General features: G+C 39.5%; 1 protein-coding gene across 1 annotated transcript in view; it reads right to left on the bottom strand.

Moving 5' to 3' along the window:
• fbxo41 (F-box protein 41) overlaps window positions 1-20,393 on the bottom strand; it is an 83,549-nt gene that overhangs the window by 23,051 nt on the left and 40,105 nt on the right. The window contains exons 3-5 of the mRNA XM_054778303.1: window positions 15,633-16,390; window positions 14,314-14,543; window positions 4,690-4,897 (exon numbers count right to left, since the gene is read on the bottom strand). Coding sequence (XP_054634278.1) covers window positions 4,690-4,897; window positions 14,314-14,543; window positions 15,633-16,181 — 987 coding nt within the window. The 5' untranslated portion in view covers window positions 16,182-16,390. The remainder of the gene's footprint in view (window positions 1-4,689; window positions 4,898-14,313; window positions 14,544-15,632; window positions 16,391-20,393) is intronic.

Below are 20,393 nucleotides of genomic sequence, written 5' to 3'. Positions count from 1 at the left end.
AGACCTCTGTTATGCAAATGTGGATCTGCACAATTACAATCATAGAAAAATTAAAATACATAAAAAGGAAATAATAGTGAAGAAAGAGTGGAGAGAATCAACAGCTCCAAAAAGATGAAACCTCCTTCAGTCATCAGCATCCCTTAGATGAAAATGTGACCTGAAGGTGGCGCTACAGGAACGTCTGTGCAGCATTCCACTTGGGAGGCAATCATCAGCTCCAGAATCAAGCAGCAACACCATTTTACTGTGTTACCACAACCTGACCTTCACTCTCATTTGCCCCAAGCTGTTTGTGTGCTGGAGCTTTTGTGTTGTGTGATCTATTGCACACCAGTGGGATCCACTGCCAGTTGAAACTCTCTGAATGTAGGTAAAACACAGCCTGATAATGGCCTCATGCCAGGAGGTTGATAATGAGATCCAATAATCCAAAAATTCTGCCTTTACAAAGATAACAATGCCTATTTTTGATTGACACTGTTAGAGCTACTCGTTTATCAATATGGTTATTATTGTGGCTGGCAGGGATGTACAACTGCACTAGATCATATTCACAGCTGTTATTTTTCCTGAAAGACCTTCTCTTTCAGGAAGTACGGTTCACAGAAATGACATATAGCACTCGATAAATAAATATACTAATAAAAAGCAATAAGGTGTCTTCATAATAGTAAAGTAAAAATGTGCATTAAAAGAACATCCGCCATCCACTTTCTACAAGCATTCACTCACATTCACACTGAGTGGGGACTGAACCCACTGCCTTCGGGCGACTAGACCTGGGGTGTCCAAAGTTTTTCCACCGAGGTCCACACAAAATGACACTAAATGAAGTATGCAGGAGGTTTGTTTGATATTCTTCAGTTTACATGCTAAAACTAACGAGGTGTATGTCAAAACATGCATGCAGTTATGACATGAAACTCAGCTTTGTGTTAGAGTTTACAAAGCATATCGCTTGTAATTATTTTCATGTGAGGTGTGTTGAGTTTGCATGTTTTCCCCGTGCGTGTGTGGGTTTTCTCCGGGTACTCCGGTTTCCTCCCACATTCCAAAAACATGCATGTTAGGTTAATTGGTGACTCTAAATTGTCCATAGGTATGAATGTGAGTGTGAATGGTTGTTTGTCCATATGTGCCCTGCGATTGGCTGGCGACCAGTCCAGGGTGTACCCCGCCTGTCTCCCGAAGTCAACTGGGATAGGCTCCAGTATGCCCCCGCGACCCTAAAGAGGAGAAGCGGTATAGAAAATGGATGGATGTGTTTAATTTTGGGTTTAATCTATGCCATGAGCCAGTACAAAATTAGGTCTACACAATTGCACTAGACCAGTGGTCGGCAACCTTTACCATCAAAAGAGCCTCCTCTTCCAGTAAAGAAAAATAGTCTGGAGCCGCAAAACATTACACAACTTATACAACCGTCAAACGTTTTAATATTTTTAAAAATTGTACTTGTTACAACAACAGAACTGAACTAACAGAAATGCAGAGTGCATGTGTAGGCCTACTTTGAAATATTTTAAACACTGAACTATGTAGGCCTTTTTGAGTGGTTCCCATATTTGTGTAAAATTAAAACAAAACGTAGCCAACTTTAACATAAAAAAGCACATCGGAGTTCACATACTATATGCTGATCAGTGCTGTCTGCTCAGTGTTGCTTACATCACTTGACTCATCACAAGCAATTCAATATACGTACGCTAAATTAATGTCATCAATTTGCCTACTGGTGATGTTTGTTGCCATTCTATTGGTCCTGTCATTAACTGTCTTTGCAGAGAAAGGCATTTCCCTCATTTTCTGAATACAGTGAATGCCGGTTTATTTTTCTTAATTTGGAGAACTCCTATTTTCATTAGGGATGTCAATGTTCATTAATGAGTTAATGGAAATTCTGACGAGCGATTAACATGCGCAAGTCCTTTTTCTTTTTGACCCTCAGCCCACACCGTAGTTTGAGGAAAAGCAGCAGTGTGCTAGTTGATGTGGAGCCACAAGCAGGAACAAACAGTGAGCGGAAATGGACAAGGAAAAGTGTATTTTGAATGGTAAGTTTAGCTTCAAAGCCCTGGCAGATGGCTCTCTCAACAAGACCAAAGTTATTTGATATCTACTGGCGCTGTGAAGTGAGTTGTCACAGAGTACGTCGAGTCTCAAATGCCAGAGAGAAGATAAAAGTTATTGCAGGACTGCAGGTATCGTCATTTTCACGGTGCTACCTAACGAGTGTTTTTAAATGCGAGACATCTCATGGCTGATTATTTGCTTTGAACTGCAAGCTAAAACTTGGGTCACGTGGTGTTAGTTACCGGCAGGCATAACCGAGAACAGCTATTTGGGGGCTTGTGTCAATGTGACAAATGCGTAAGTGAGCGAGCACACACAGCGCTCAATGAGATGGCAGTAAAGGCTCGTGAGGGAATTTATTACCGTTATTATTATTACTTATTAGTGATTTATTAGCGTTTGTGCTTGAGCTGCTGTGTTTGTCAAAGATGACAGAAAAAGTTGCATGTTGAAAGACCCGCGGTGTCATACTTCCACGTCGTTGAAGTCGCCAGACTAAGAAAAGTGTGATAATGTGTGTGTAAAAGAGTGTTTGGAAGTGAAGTATATAGTATATAGTATATAGCCTGACTGCTCAACAGTATATGGGCACAGTCCTAGTTCGGTAAACTACTGACTGTTCTTGAGTACTTTATTTTTTGTAAGCTGTCAATATTTATTTTTCTAACACTCTGTTTTCGTTTCACTTAGTTTGCAAACCTTTGTTTGTTATGCTAGTCACAATTATATGAGATGAGATTATTCGTGAGATTATTTGCTTGATGAGAATGATATTTGAATGATGGACAGTTTACCTTACCAATGTCTACTTGTTGTACATTGTGTTTGTTTTTTACACATTGAGGTCCATTTTGTGTTGAGCTGTTTAAAAAAACAAACAAAAAAAAACAAACATACAGTATTATCCACTTTCATGTTGATAGGTGGCTGCACGGTGGTCTAGTGGTTAGCATGTTGTCTGCACAATCACAGTCTGGAGATCGGGAAGACATGGGTTTGATTCTCCCTTGGGCATTTCTGTGTGGAGTTTGCATGTTCTCCCAAGTCTACCACGAAGAGAATAAAGATGATGTTAAATAAATACCTCAATGACTGCCTTAATTAATACTGTACATCGTTATCTTTGTGAAGGCAAATTTTTTGATTGTGTACCTAATGTTGCGCCACATACTGTATTTGTGTCATGGCAGCTCTGAGCTGGAGAGTCATCTGCGTGGGGGTGTGTAGTTGGTGACTTCTCCGGGCTTCCCTTCATGCAATAACAAGGTGCCAACCATTCTATGACTCCACACTTCTTCTACTCATCATTTGGATTCATGCTGGTCCTACCACCCTGCACATCAAGTCTCACTGTAAAATGCAAGGTTAATAGAGAAGATTCCAACACCAGTGAGACAGCCTGCAGTGTTACATAAGAAGTGTGACAATGCGTGTGAATTAACGGAATGAGCTGAGGATCTTCGGTTGTTTGAGACGGACAAGCTGGTTTGATCTATGGCAGATATGTAGCATGTTACATCACATAATAAGCTTGAATGAGAGGCAAGAGCTGGTCTCCCTGGCAACGCATCCATCTGTGCAATATAACAGGTGGCCTCCTCTCTCTGTCTCTTTTGAGGTTCTGGATGATGATCTCAATAATGGGACACACTCAGCTGTTGTGTTTTAAATCAGTGTGGGATTAAACACATAGGAGGCAAAGGCGCCATTACAATACATACTGTACATGTACTACAATTCAGTGTTTGAATTTCGTGTCTGAATATGGTGAATGGGATTTTCCATGTGTTACTTTATAATGCTTCAAATGTATAATCAGGATTGGTACTTCTCATGCGTACACATGTAATTTTTTTAGCGCTTATCCTGTTCAGGATCAAGGGTGCACTGGAGCCTATGTGGCTTTGAGCTAGTCGCCAGTCAACCACAGGGCACACACAGACAAACAACCATCGACACTTTATTTATGACAATTTAGAGTCTCAAATTAACCTAACATGCATGTTTCTGGAATGTATAAGGAAGTCGGAGTAAAAGCAAAACAGCACATCACGGGGGAGAACATGTCCTCTACAAAGAGAGCTCTGGTGGGAGATTTGAACCTCTTGGCTGAGAGACAGATGTGCTAACCACTATGCAACCGTTCAGCCTCAACCCTATTCAATATTGTTTTATTATTAGTTCAATTCCAACCTTTATGAAAGACAGAGCTTTGGAGAAATAACATGTTTATGGTTTTATTCATGCATGGATTTCGCACAAAATTTACTGGGAACATCCAAGAATCTTGCAAATCCAGGTTGTTGCATAAATAATCCCAAATAAAACAACCTCCTTGGTGGAGGCAATAATACTTAGTTTAATAGATACTGTCAGATTAAATGGATGTTTACCAAAGTGGTGGTATAAAACTACATTACATCCCATAATACTACATGAGAGGGTCAAAATATGAGAAACAGCTCTCATATGATGCAGTGCTACTAGACTACAACCACAAAAATAAACTTACCTCTTTGATAGTGTCAATTCAAAAGTTGATGATAGGCATCCTGTATTGGCTCTCATTAGATTGTGTACCTATAATGGTTTATTTGTGAATTATTTCCTCACCTGCCGTCCATTGCCCTTTGACGCCTGAAGACTGCAGCGCCCCAGACTACCGTTTGGCGTGGTGCCGCAGCTGCTGATGATCTGGAGCTGTTTCTCAGCACGGTCGGCTCGGTCCAACAGTTCCTCGATGAACTGTTGCAGGCGAACTTTGGCGTTGGCCTCTCGAGCCGCCGTCTCCTGCAGGAACTGGTCGATCTGCGCGACCTCCCTGAGAACAAAGAGTGGGTAGTGGGAGGGGACAGTATTATTAGAGCATTTGCAGGTTTTGACTGTGGAAACCATCAGCTGTTATCCCCAATGTGTCTGATTTGTAAAATTGTACTATGGAACAAGCTTCAGTTAGGAATGGTCACCTCTGAAATTCCAAAATATTTGACTTTTTCTCCAAGATGATTAAAAGTGAGATCATAAGCATGAAAAGCAATGATGTCATGGCATCAACATAAGATCGTAGGATTAACCATACTTTTTTCTTTAGCTTTTTGCACACATTAATTGCAGCAATACCTATAAAATGCCACTAGATAATAGTATCACCCTCCTGCTCCCGCTCCATTATTTGGCATGATGTGTCTTTAAAAGGTGCGTAGTTTTACTTTATTTAAACTTTAAACTTTTTAAACTTTAAACTTTAAACTTTTTTTTTTAAACATGCAAATATTTGCTTAAAACATTGCTTGTACTGTTAATAAATATTTTATAATGGCAACAGTTTAACTCTGGAAGAGATTACAGTCATTCCTCGCTACATTGCGGTTTGAACATAGCTACCTCACACTATTGCGTTTTTTCAAACGTTAATTCATTAATAAATGATCACTGTTTTGTGGTTGACTACGGCCTATTATTAGTCAAAAATATGCATATTTAGGCTAATTGTGTATATTTTAGCCCAAATTGAGCATTTTGAAGTATAAAAATTAATAAATGCAATAAAATACAAATACAGTATAAGCCATTAAGACCACAACTTGTGAATGTAGTATTCTACATTGGTCACTGGGTGTCTAATTGATGTCTAAGCCGTCTCACAAGAACAGGGCAGCCAGAAGTCCATCAAACTGTGAGCTACGGTATTGCTACTGTGAATGGTAATACATGTAGTATGGAAGTGGCAGTGCACAAGTCAGGATTGGAACCGCGCATTAAGTGCTTTACGCACACTTTAAACCTTGCAATCCTGCCTGCACTCGGTGTTCCCAGTGTCACGCGCTCGTGACATGTGACTGTTATTTTCGTCCTAGTTAAAAAGCCCCTGCGGTGTTAATGACCAAGCAGAAGTCGTAATAATTCTACATTTGATCAAAGTTACTTAAGATTTGTCAAATCAAAACACAATGGCTGCACAAGACTTCTACCAACACGTGATAGTAGAGTCTAATTCGGACCTACTTTCTGGCACGGCACGCTAAGCATCATGGGAACTTCTTTTAGTTTAAACATAAAACTAATCTACTGCAATCTGCAATCTATTTTACATGTGTCTTTCCATAACTACACATCAACATAAATGATTAGTAGTAGTAGCTACAACTGCCATCATTATTTTAGCTTATATAATTTTTGGATTTTGTTTCAATATGTGCAAAGAAGTTCAACAGGTCATGCATGCAAAGTAGGGCTGTCAAATGATTAAAATTTTTAAACAAATTAATCACAGTTTTCAAATGAATTCATAATGATTAATCGCCATTTGCCACCATTTGTGAAATGTGCCACTTTTTGCTGTAATTTATGAAGAAAGATAAATGACAGGACACAACTACCGTATATGTATTTGTATGTATTAACAGCTCCAGATGAACTGAAAACTCAAGCTAAAAGATAGCATACATGTCTGAAAATATATTTGTTTAACACTAGTCTCTTTACTAGCAAAATATTAGAATCACACTTTAACCGCATTATTATGAGCCATGAAGGGTTGCGTTCAAAGACACCACGTAACTTAAGTCGAATTCACATGTTTTGAATGTAGATGCATTTCCTGGAATTTCCGAGCATACGTAAACGCAGCAAATTGTACTTCTGCGTTAAAACAAAGATACATAAGTGAGAAATAAGAATGTGCACTTACTGTTTTTCTTTGTCTTTCTGTTTATTTAGACCACACATACACGCATAATAATAAAAGTGGCGTCAATCTGTCAACATTTGCTTAAGTGGCGATAACCCATCTTCATGATGCAAAAATATAGTGACTATGTGAGCTATTTTTCAGAATGGAACCAACATGACTCTTATCTATGTGGAGCACTATGAGGCTGAGGGAGAAAATGATGCTTTTACGTCTGCACTGCTTGAGACAATGCCTGTTTTATCCATCTCCTCCTGGCCAAACTGTCACTCCCATCTGCTGTGTACTTCTGGAAGCATCCACATCCACCTGACACGTCTACTGAGCTCTCTCAAAGACTGGCTGACAGATAGAACCATGTCTGCTCACTACAAGGTCAAAGGTTGTGCTCCTCACTCTTCTATAAAAAAAAAACATGTAGTGCATTTTTTAATCGACAAAAGGACTGAGAACTGGAGTCATTTCATTAAAACATCACGTGCACTGTAGCTTGTAGCCATGGTCGATCATATACGCACACTAACCGCAACATGAGGTACATCTGCAAAGTATAAACAGATTTGTCACAGAAATTCTGCCTTTACAAAGATACAATGAGGAACGCCAACTGCAAAATCCACATCAAGGTCAATGGAGCACCGGAAGAAACCAAAGTATTTGTTGCAAAATCAAGGAACTGGACAAATATTTATGAATGCATCACTACAAGGAAAACACACAACACACACACTATGAAACCATTTCTTTTCCAATATTAGCAATAACGACAGCTAATAACAAATAATAAGATCAACTTTTGTCTTGAAATATATGAGTAAACAGTGTATATAAATATGTATTATAGACATCAATATATCCATGTATGCCCTATGTGGCCTGCATTATACAATATTTTAGTCAGTTTTTTATTAACTCATCCATTTGTCTTTAATATTGTTTATTTATTTATTTATTTATTTATTTACTTGTATGTTTATTAACACGTCTTTTTTCTTGCATTAGCTGCATTAGCTTTCTATTTATTGCTACACATTCCCTATTCGATTCTAATCTATGCTTTACATCTCTTTATTAAAAAATGGTGACACATAAACACAGGAAGTGAACAAGCATGGAGAAGGGGTAAATAAGATCTGCGTTTTTCTCCTCCTTTTCAGACATGTTGAATTGTTTGAGCATAATCATGTGATGTTGCAAGTTGTATTGTAAGTTTATTAGAAATTTACCGGAAATCTTCCACTCCTTTGTAACCCTAATTGTAATTACTGTGTACTAATTATCAAATGGCCCCAGGTTGCTGTAGCCAAGAATAAACTAAAATTGATAAAACCCAAGAAGAAAAGAAAGGGTCATGTGACAAGAGGAGTGACAAAGGGAAAAGAATGGAATGAGATGTGGCTGCTTTGTGTTGTCAGTCTTTGTTTGACCACACACGCACGTGGCTGTCTGTATCACCTCGGACATAAAACCTCAAGGTGAAATGGTGGTGTGTTGGTGGTCGATGGGGGAGGAATGAAGTCTGCCGGCCATCTTTGTAAGAGTTGTTAAATGATGCTTTTGCGGGTTTATAGTTTGTGGTCCAGATTGGTCTTTTCACAGTAATTATGAACAGAACTTACATATCATAAATGCATCTTGCACTACTGTATTATTTATGGTATTGCTAAAAGTCTTTCATTTCCTCTGAAAACTCATAACAAACAGGTGGGTACAGCCGAGACACTACAGTAACTGATCTTCTGAAGGGTTCTCTCTGAATGTTAATTAAAATCCCAGGTCAGCATCCTTTCAGGGTTGTCATCTGCACATTCCATGAATTCAAAACTATGCCTCATTAATATTTAAGAATAGAGACGATTGACTGACAGGGCTTGAATGGGAGATTGAGTTTTTTGTATGAATACACAAGCTATGTGCACGTGAACAACAGACCACCTGTGTGCTGTTTCTGTTTTGACACCTAAATTAACAAGCGTCACCTCATCAGCGTCACCTCGTCATGTTCAACACCATCACATGACAAGTTTGTAGAAATTGTACAAAAATGACAGCACTATCTTCCATGCACATTCTGCAGCTACACACTCCACAAAAATGGCCGACATGCTGAGGTGCAAATGCTACTGTATATTTTGTCATGAAAACACTGGAACTTCCAAACCCACAAGGCCTGAAGGTCGTATAGTTTGGAACATATTGGGGGGGAAAATATCCCTCACACATATACAAACTGGGACAAAGCTTCATCAGCAATATCCTGTGTGATTCAGCTCAGTGAACATCAAAAGGATTAATACAACAAGCTTCTTTTGCTGTTTCTTACCTCACAAACGGACGTATATCAGCGATGGCAAAGAGGAAAAGTGGGATTATAATGATACATGAAAAAATTTTTACCTATTGCAATGTAGGAAATCAATACAACTGTCTCTGTCCTGGCTGCTCAGTACAATACGGCTATATTTCAATATATACAAGGATATATACTGTAATAGAGCTGTCCAACAATATCAGCAGATCCACAATATTGGTAACATTATTGTTATACTGGCATAAAATTATATAAAAATTATGTAATGTAATTTAACATTACACATCAGCAAGAATCACTCAGAGCCACATGCAGCACTATGCAGCAAAATAATGACAGGAAGGGACCGGTTGTCGTGAAAAACCTACCCACCTGTACCCAGTTTATAATTTCACAGATTGTATTAGCCCACAATTTCATGCTTTGCACTTTACTTTGTTCTTATACGGATGTTTGTGCCACCTAGAAATGTGCAGCTTTCTAAATTGTATCACTGCTGTTGATAGTAGAACATATTTTTTTAATTGACCATTGGTCATGATTTTTGAAGACTATTTGGTTGAGACAAAATGTTAAAATAAACGTGACACTTTTTGTTAAACTTTTGTTGCATATTGCAGTATAGTCGTTCCTCACCCCTTTGCGGTTCAAACATCGCTCCCTCACTCTATCACCGTTTTTCAAAAATTAATTAATTAATAAATTATCGCTGTTTCGTGGTTGCCTATTGCCTATTATTACTCCAAAAATATTGAAAGACAAGTCATATGTAGTATTCTGGTCACTAGGGGTCAGTAATGTTACACTGAAACGACATTTGCGTACATTACATTATCTTAACACTGCATGGAGTCAGCCACGGCATGTCCGACATGACATGGCGAAAATAAGTCCTCCTCCCATTCTGTGTGGAAGTGGTTATGTGTTTGAAACGCTTTTTTAAGTTTAGAATAAATCAATTGTAGGCTAACTAGTTAGCGCTATAGCATGCTAATGTTTAAAGCAGTGGCCATCTTTTGTGTCCCTGCAGTCATCCAGTAGCCTGCGCATTAGTGTTGCGCAATGTGGGCACAAACAAAGAATAACACAGGTCTACAAAATTTGCTGAAGTTGCAGAAACAAGAATGAAAGCCATGCTTTTAGCTAAATTGATGACGCTTTTTTCAAAAATGGCATTGGCTTTGTCGTAACGCGATCTTATTTTTTTTTTACTGTTGCACACTGAAATGTATAAATTAATGTGCAGCTGTAAAGACAAAAGCAGGTGCAAAATGGTGGATATGGAATAGATTAAGCACAGAGGAGGAAATAAAATTACTTAGAACATCATTTTATGGCTTCCTTCTTTTAGATTGACGGGAGTGTTGAGCATCCGAAGATTCACGTATCAAACTCCATCAGTAGTCAGCTGTCATACTGACATTCCATCTTCCCTGATATCTTTTTTCCATCATGTCCTGGTGAAGTCTTGCCTTATGACAACTGCACTAAGACTGCCAAGAGAAGTGAAGCTCAACAAGATAGAATAACACTCCTGCTTCTAGTGAAATGAACCAGTGAACCACTGCAAATTGGGCAGCTTCAGCAAAAATCTGGCTTTCACAGCTGCAACTCTCGCCTACGGAAGAAGGCAGATTCGAAATTGGTTTGCTTGGCTTTTTGTCTATGCTATTTGGCATTTGTACACTTTTTAGAGGGAGTGAGCATAAGACTACCAAAAATAAAGGCTTTTACGAAAAAATGGACATCAGATTCAAAATTCAAAATTAGCCAAGCCATTTGCCATAGTTTCTTCTTTGTTTCAAATAGTGTGTAGTCCAGTGTAATAGGACTGTAAAGGAGACTATAGGGGTGTTATTTCATGTCCACAGAGCTCTAATAATGGTAAAAACTGTATTTACAAAGTCATAAATAGATTTTCTATGATCCAACTATGAATTATGAACTATGAATTGAATTATTCAATTTATTAATATTGAATCCTACTCCGTGGAAATTCACTTATTGTGGAACCAACTAACCGCGATAAACGAGGAACGACTGTATTTGTCTTAAAGTGCAATCACGGTGTTTACTTATGAAATGCATACAGTGACATCATAGTAAAAGAAGCATAATGTGTTCATTACATGAGTATGAGTATTAGTTTGAGGGAAGAGCTGCTGCCAGTGTTGGTACCGGTTGATATTGGTATCGGTAATTAAGTGCTGGACAATATCGGTATATCGGATATCGGTATGAAAGCCAAAATCGAATTAAAAGAAGAATGAAACATACTCAAAGTGAGCTATGTTTAGTCTCTCATGTAAAGAGATTGCCCTTCCAGGCAAACGTAGAAATCTCTCCTTGCATTAGCACCACCGGTCTGTTTTAAGTTTTAATACGCAGTCATTATTTTTACACTTTTATGGCACAGGAGGATGTTAATGGTTCCCCTCTAAAACATGACTTCAAATTTGTTGACAAGAAACACAAAATTCCCCAAAGTATGTTCTTACCTTATTCTTATTACTTTTACACAAAATCCTACTAAGTTATGCTTACATGTACTGTACAAGGATGCACAGCCATCTTGACAAATGTGTATCATATAACAGCATTACATACAATAAAAAAAAAATGCGTCCGACCAGAAATGTGCCAAAGGTTTTGACACAAAAGCTTGCTCATATCCATGTAAATAATTTATGAAAAAGCACATTCTTTTTCCCCCTCCATTTATTTTCATTAAATAGCCTACAGATGTCTTGCAAATGTATTCAATTCTCTTCTGTCAGACACTGTTGTTAATGAGGCAAGCTCCTTTAGCTCTTTGCTTCCCTTCGCATTCACTCTTGATGTTGAAACCTTTTTATGAAATTGGTAGAAAGGGACAGACTGGGAAAAAAAAAACAGTCCCCCTGTAAGTGTGTGTGTGTGCCCGTGTGTGTTGAGGGCTCCAGCTCATAATTCCACTCTGACATCCACACAGCAACATGATGTATTTTCCCTGGATTGTTCCAATGTGTTTAGCATATGCTGCAAACTAAACTGTGTGCTAAGATACTCAACAATGACCTAATGTAAACCCTGCTTTCATTATCATTTACACTACTTGGAGTGGAGAATAATTCATCAGTCCGACATGTGTCACATTTTTATGCATACCACTGCTTGCAGCCATTTGGAGGAATGTCCTGCTGTTGCATAGCAACTCACATTTTTACCATTTGTGACCTCTGATGTTCAATACAATGTTGCCGCAAAATTGAGTGTAGTTCCTTCTGAGGTATAGACGCTCAAAAGACTCTGTGTCCATTAAAGAATGCTTAGTCACCGACTGAAACTGAATGTGCACCAACTGTGATGCTCTTTTTCCATTTTTGAGCTGCTGTGTACTTTTGAGTGTGAATGTGGAAACACACAGAGAAATGGCACACACAAGAAAAAGTCAAAAAGACAGAAATAGGCCTGCTATCTTGGTGTCTTTGTAAAGCCGTAATTATTAATAGAGTGTTTGTATTGAATATCATTAGATTGTGCAGGTGTACCTAATGAAGTGTCCAGTGAGTGCATATGTTGTAAAATGATCCCATAATTAATTACATTACATGAACAGTGATATCACTGGCAAGACATTCAATAGATTGTCCTGGCATGAAATAGTATCACCTTGTGGGCAACATAATAACTACTGGGATGTATTTCTGACAAAAAAACAACTTTAAATTGGCCAGGCTATACTTAGTCCATTGCCATGTTGTGGGAGAATTTCCAACATGCTTATCAGATTCCTGTCCAGTAATAACTTTCATCACCACACTGTGATTGGTGTCCAAAAGCGCCTTCTATTTACGGAATCTGCAATTTTAGTCAGTCATGAAGCAGCTGAATAAAGTGGTGGTTGTCTTGCATGATGCTATGAGAGGGTCACCGGCTATTACACCTACAAGAAGCGAGCATGTAAAAAAATATGGCGTTCCCCAAACTGAGCAGCTTAGTCTTCTAGAAATAACCTTTGGCCAGGGATGACTTGTTGAGCTTTCCAATGGTACGGCCCACTTCCTTCTTTGATGTTGAGAAATATCTGAACCAGAAATGTTGAGTTTTTGTTGGTGGTTACCTTCAAAATAGTATTAGAACTGGAGGTCGTCCATGGATGAACTTAACTTCTACCCCCACATTTTCTTCAGAATCTGTGCCCATTTGTGAGGTATGAGTCATCACTGATGTTTGACCTGATAGATGACCCTGCTCACCCTGCTTTGTTGTAGTTCATGACAAAGGTTTGATAGACTTGCTCTTATACATCTGACACATCCAAGCATAGAAGCATACAATTGTCCAAAATGTCTCAGTAAGATGAATAATTAAGATTCAAGGAGGTGCTAAGGGGTTTAGGAGTTTGATTAATTAGTTGATGTTCTAATATATTTTTCCATATAGAGTGTTCTGTTGCTGACCCATCTGCCTTGCCTTACACCAACCAACTCTTTATTCAGCATGAGCAACTAAAAATGCCCTGAAGGTTGCTGGTGCACATGGAGACACATCTGCTTGCTGGATACAACAGGTAGAAGCCAAGAAGATATGGAAAGTGTTTGAATGCGTAAAATGGTTTTTAAAGGTCTTGTAATCTCATGGACATGATACTGCCTCTGACCCGCCTGTAGCTCGATGAGACCACCCATGTATATACTCACCACTCTGCAGAGGACAGCTTTGTAAAAAAATAAAAAATAAAATAAAAGGCAGGCTTCACTACACATCTTTAAATAAAGCCTGGAGCTCTGCCAACTAGCTACTATCAGCCAGATACAGATGCGGGAGCTGTAAATTTGATCATTTTGTTTTTATTGAGTGAATAGGCTAACCTAGCATGATGTTGCTGTTAAGATGTGACTACAATGTTAGCCCCGTAGCTCACATAGCTATGCTAGTGTTGCTAATGTTTGTGTCCTGTCCCACTCTTGGGCAAAACTCTTCCAATACACTTAAATGATTTAAAATTGTTTTAAAAAAATTCAAGTGGCCTTTAAGGAAAGTGTTCACTGTGTGTGAACATCTTGGTGGTCTGGTAGAGTTAAACCTTCCTCCCATTTATGATTTGTGCACTGCATTGTCTGGTTTAAAAAAGGAGGCAAAGCTATGAAGCCAGTGGTGACAATGACCCGAAGTGTACTGTTCCTGTTCCTTGAGTGTTAGCAGAGGGGTATCTACACCATGTTTGCAGGACAAGCTGAAGCCTTTAACTTACTGCTGCTTGTGGCTGAGCTCGGCCTCCTTGTTCACCAGGTCCTGTTTTAGGTTGGCGAGCATTTCCACAGAGACGTCCACCTGCCGAGAAAGCTCTAAGGCCTTGTCCTCCAGGTCTTGTTTCTCCTGGCTGAGCCGCTCGCTCTCCTGCTTAGCCCGTTCCAGCTCAGAGCTCTTCCTCTCCAGCTCGGCCTGAAGACGGCCTACACGGGCCGCTATTTTCTGCTCCACCTACAAAAGGAGTATGAGAAGCATTGTTAAATCAGCTCAGCAATCTTCTCTTGAAACACTATGCTGAATTGCTGTGTGAGGTTCAAATATCTGCATTAGAGATGGGCATAACGATCAATTCATTGCTAGCTTGCTGTCAGTTGTGTGGAATTGATTGTTGATTAATCATTACTGAGTGAAAATGGAGTGCACTACACGGCTGCAACCAGCAGAGGTGCTGTGATTTAATCTCAACTCGTGTGCCGTTTAATGAGGAACAGCGTGACTTCAGCTCTGGGGACTTCCTCCGGGTGGCATTATGGCACTATTTTGCTCAATTAAACACTGGCATAGAAAAAGGAGTTCAGAACATACAGAGAGAGATTCTCTCACAAAGATTGCAATGATTAAACGAATACTGATGAATAATGAATACTGATGAAATTGTGAATTATGAATTTTCCCCATAATTGGGGAATTGTAGTGAAATGTCTGTCCCTCATCTGCATGCCTTTTCCAGTGAATTAGGCTGGATTTCCAATCCAGTGGAACCTCGGTTTTGTCATTAATTTGTTCGTAAAGGTCAGACAAAAAACAAAGCGTACAAAAACCGAGGCAATTGTTTCTATAGAAAATAATGGAAATCCAACTAACGTGTTCCAGGCAACCAAAAATGTGAACAAAAAATACATTTTACAGAGAATAATTCTAGTTTTATAGAAAACAATGCAAAATAATTATTAATGAGGAATGTGTAGAACTTTTTGTTGATGCAGATTTCCTGTACATCCTGGCAAGATTGAATTTAATAGTGTAGTGTTTCCCACCTTCTTGATCAAAGTGCTGGCACTCTCCACTTTCTTTGGCCACTTGGTGGGTTATTTAGCAGTCGCACTCAATTAAAAATGCACGGACAATGAGTCAGTAGCGCATAGGGTGCTCGGTTTGGACACTCATTTTCACAGAACGATAAGGTACTGGGCAATAGTGCAATACTGTACGAAAACAAACATTTTTGACAAAAACTGAATCATGCAAAAACTGGGGTGTATGAATAACAAGGTCTGACGGTACATGGTTCAGATGATACAATTTCAACAATGATCCCACCTCTTCAGAGAGCTTCTCCATCCTTTCATCCAGCTCAAGACGTTCAAATGCCCGTGCCTTCAACCTGGCCAGACCTTCTTCATAAGCTGCCTCCACTGCGCTGGCAGCAACGTTGGCTGCTACAGCTACTGCTGTACTGGGGTTCCCATAAGGACTGGGGTCTGTGGATGTCATAGCTGTCTTCATCAAAATCTCCCCCAGAGGAAACTCCACATTGGGGATATACCGGGCAGACGTGTTGGCGCTAGCCGGCGTCAAACTCAGGTCATCTACACAAGGAAGCTCACGACAAGGGAAGTGACGCTCTTTTAAAGAGGACGGCTGCAAAGGCTCAAAGGGATCGTTGTTATTTGGAGGCGGGAGTAGGGCACCCTCCGTCACTAGGGGTAGTAGAGCTGCGGCGTCACAAACACTGTTGGACTTAGACAGAACATATAGGGTCTCATATGTGTGGTTGTACTCCAGGTGGGCACGCAAGGACGACAGGCTTCGGAAGCGCTTGTGCTCCCCACAGCGAGGACAGCGGTATGGAAGGTCCAGAGAGGCCATTCCGTGCAGTAACTGCCGCAGGGAGACGGGGGGCGCTCACGCAACCTGACGGTGGCGCCGGTGGGGTACAAAGGTCAAGTACCCATCAGGTCTTCTCATGGTTGCAGTGACAGTTTGGGTTGGCCAGCGGTATGGAGTCAGATCTTATGTACAATAGAGGAGGCAACTTTCACTTCGTCTTTGCAAGCCATCATTTGTCAGTCCACTGCCTAAAACACACAAAAAACAAATGAGCAGGTAATATAAGGAATATGTTGGTTGTCATCCAACTTCTTCTACTCCAAGCATGCTAACTCTGTGAGTAGAGATATTGATCTCTAAGTTCATAGGTCAAGAAATATGAAACCAAAGCTTCACTGACACATCCTTCACATACTTAGATCTGTCATCAAGTACTCAGTGCACAACAAGCACATGCAACAGGAAATGGATCCATTATTGAGAGTGCCTGTGAGCACTAGTAAGCTTTGCTCATCTTGAAGAGGGTTCTCTAATCACAATCCCTCTAATCAAACACTGACTAATCGGCCAAACCAGATGTCAATGCACTCAAAGTTATTGTTTATTGAATAAGCAGTCGAGTCTTCCTCAGTGTTGTTGTTGTTTATCCTATCAAAATGAATTGACAATGATACCAGAATGCTTCATTATAATCCACCAATGTTGCTAACAAAAGTTAAAAAGAATGCTTATTTGTCAGGCAACAGTGCAGCAAGCGGCGGCTTCTGCAATCGGCAGTGTGCGTTCTAACAAGAACCAAACAGGAAACTGCAATAAATGGCAATGGCATCCCATGTGCATTGCCAACAAAACCAAGCATCTTGCCTTTTCATAATAAAATGAGCATGCCGACATGTCAAGCTGACAATCCTACTGTAAGAGTTGATCCATATACTGTACACTTCTAGGCATTGAGCTGGCTCATATGACTCTGCACCCTCCCTTGGCGTGTGGGAATTAGGGCACCTTCTTGAAAAATACTTTAGCTGGCCTACTCTTGCTGGTTCCCTTCAGTCCTAAAATTAAACACTGTTGGATCTCATTACAGTATTGTGTCTTTTTGAAGATCTAAAAAAAAAGCTGGTAGTATATTTCCACTCTACTACTGGCACTCTATACAGTCCACGTTTCAAGATGACTTGAGCATTTTAAATTGTGAGTTTATTTATTTATTTATTTTGTCCACATAAAACCTGTTGTTTTGGCCAGCGGTGGCACATTATTGCCATAACTCAAATTCTCAAAACAAAAATATGCCTCGTACAGAAATTAATACAGACCATTAGCACTTTTTAAAAAGTCCCATTTTGCTACATTGTTTGCATGTAAACATGGCTCGAGTTAGGCCCTAAAGATCAGATTTATGTTACACACCTGCAAGTTGTTTCTCAGCAAGGGGTTCATCAACTGAAAATGCAAAGAAGTCATGAATGAGATCAATTTTGTCGTCTGGTGAGGCCGCAAAAGGGAGTGTGTGAGCAGGCTGTGCCCACTTATTAAAGCAGGAGTATTTCACAAGTCCTGCTTTGAGGGCAGTTGGCGTTCTCATCTGTTTCAAGAAATGCAAAGTGAAGCTTTAAATGAGGCAGGAAAATGGAAGGAAATTGAGCCACTTGGTCGCCACATGTCATATTATGACAACACGGAGAAATCCCACAAAACTATTTGTAAATTATTATAATTTAAACTGCACTGACCCAAATATAAGATTACTTTTAATACAAGACAACCCCCACTTTTCATTACCAGTTTTCTTGACCAGTCAAGACAAAATCAAGGACAAAAAATGATAAAATAAATCTTTTTTTTAAAATCAATATCAGTGGGAAAAACTATATTTCTTAGGTTCTTGCCAGTTGTTGGAAGACTCTGCTTCACTGATTACCATTGTCTTAAAATTAGCATCAAATCCCCTCCTCTGTTGTTTGCTAACTTTCACTGTCTTTGAGACACTCTTTTTTTGTCTCTATGGCAGCTACACCTGGCCAGGTCACTGATGTGTCTGTGAGTGTCGGGAAGAACAGCTCTGACTTGCTTGGGAAGAAGTTGTTTAGCTCTATCTGTAGGTTTGTATGTATATGTCTCCAGACAGGCGCAAATATAAGATGACAAATATAAAATGCGTATGCCTCCATAGAGACCCACTGGCCACCTATGCAGTCATGGCCAAAAATATTGGCATGTCAGTTGGTTGTATTCCATATAGAAATGGCTTAAACATTGGCATCTTTGGCATGCCAATGTTTTTGGCCATGACTGTATAACATCTATTATGAAAATTCTATTTGTTTATCCAGATCTGCTCTAACATTGAAATGTATCGTCCTTCCTTGACTAATGTCCCACCAAAGGTTTGTGGAAATTGATCAAGTGGATTTTGTGTAATCCTAGCAAACAAACAGCCCTGAAAACATAACCTTTCAGAGTGCTGAGACTTGTGAAGCATAACAGACAGCCTTGAGTCTGCTTTTCTAAAGGCAGCAAACAGTGCCAAGAAATTTCACCTTCGTCAAGCACAAACAGACAGTAAAAACAAGGTAGTGTTCTAAGCTTGAACGTCTGAGAGAAATTGTCATGCGGAGAAAACTGAGCTTGTTGCTGAACGATGCGACATTTCCCATACAAAAAAGTAGAATTCCTGCATTCCTTCAACAGAAAAACAACACATTAGTCATCAATCTGAATCGGATGTTATTACTTGTAAGTGCTTTGAAGTGCTTAAAATAATGGGCACAAACCATGAAAAGGCTCAAACCTTCTATTGGCCACCTTCTACAATTTTTGTTTGAATATGCAGGTGTAACTAATGATGTTACCAGTGAGTGTAAGTCACTAAAAATGTTCCTTTGTGTGCAGATTTATTTGCTTTGCTTGGACAAAGACTCGTAAACCTTTTTTATCCAGAGATATTTCAGTATCATAGTCAAACTAGCAATGTACTACTGTGATAAAGGTGCCAAGACTTCTTGTTAGAGGTGTGACACGAGCATCAGCCCACACTTCAGAAATTGAGCTCTTTCCACTGTTCTCTTGCAATATCTTCATAGTTCATGCCAACTAAAAAAAAATACATGTAAAGCAAGTACACAAAAAGATAACAGCGTGCCATATTCTGGCCTTGAAGTTAAAGGTTCCATTTAAGAGCTCAAGTATTTCAACATCGCTGACAAGGACAAGAAGCCTTCTCAACCTTGACATGTTCCCACACTGTACAGACACTAAGAGCTCCCAATAGCCTGTAGGCTCCTGCATGAGCATGTCAAAGTATGTTAGCCCTGTGAACGCAATGGGACTCCCATGACAAGCTCACAACCTGGGGCTTCTCACCTGACAACCAAGGGAAAATCAAAACCACGTGTGATGAAAAAGAGTCAACATATAACACAGAAGGGCACAAAGTCTGTTACTATGATTTCTTACATACATTTTGGCACTTATATACTGTAAAATGCCCAAAATGATACAATGTCCTTGTTTGTTTTAAATGAAGTCCCTTCAAAAAGAACACCGAACCAAAGTTTAAATTCTGATACTACATATCACAAGCCACTGTTACATGTACAGTATGTTCTGCACAGGCATGCAAAGACACATTTGGAAAATGTTTTGAAGGCGCTGGTCAATTGTGAGAAAAATATGAGGAAATGGCATTTGGATTGCAACAACTTAGAAATAAGAGCTAACATCTTGTCCTCTCCCTCAAATGAGACGAAGACCTTCAAGACGAGAATAGTCCTTCAAGACAAGGAAAAACGCAACACTAAGACAATAACCAATCACCGTTACTTTGTTTTGATAAAACAAGTGTTGAACTTAAAGGGATAGTTGGGAAAACTACCAAAACTTCACTTTTCCGACCCGAGCAACTAGCCGGAACTACTTTTTTCAACAGAAAAACTGACGGCTCACGGGACAAAGTGGGAGGGGAGTCACTGTTGGTGCACAACACGGCTGATGGGGATGTCCTACAAATTCCTGTCAAAAAAATCCAAAATCCAATTTAATGTTTTGAGCAAACGGCTGACATGCATCCATCCATCTATTTTCTATGCCGCTTATCCTCATTAGGGTCAATAGAGCTTTATTTGAACTTCAACAGGGCAGGTAGCTAGTGTTATTAAGTAAATGCTGTAATTATACCAAACCACAAAGAGAGCAAAGCATTAATTGTAGAGAGGCTGTTATTTCTGAAATGTGCAAACATTTCATTTT

Source organism: Dunckerocampus dactyliophorus, chromosome 6 (genome assembly GCF_027744805.1).
Source record: "Dunckerocampus dactyliophorus isolate RoL2022-P2 chromosome 6, RoL_Ddac_1.1, whole genome shotgun sequence".
NCBI lineage: Eukaryota > Metazoa > Chordata > Actinopteri > Syngnathiformes > Syngnathidae > Dunckerocampus > Dunckerocampus dactyliophorus.
This window is presented reverse-complemented; position numbering and strand designations above follow the sequence as displayed.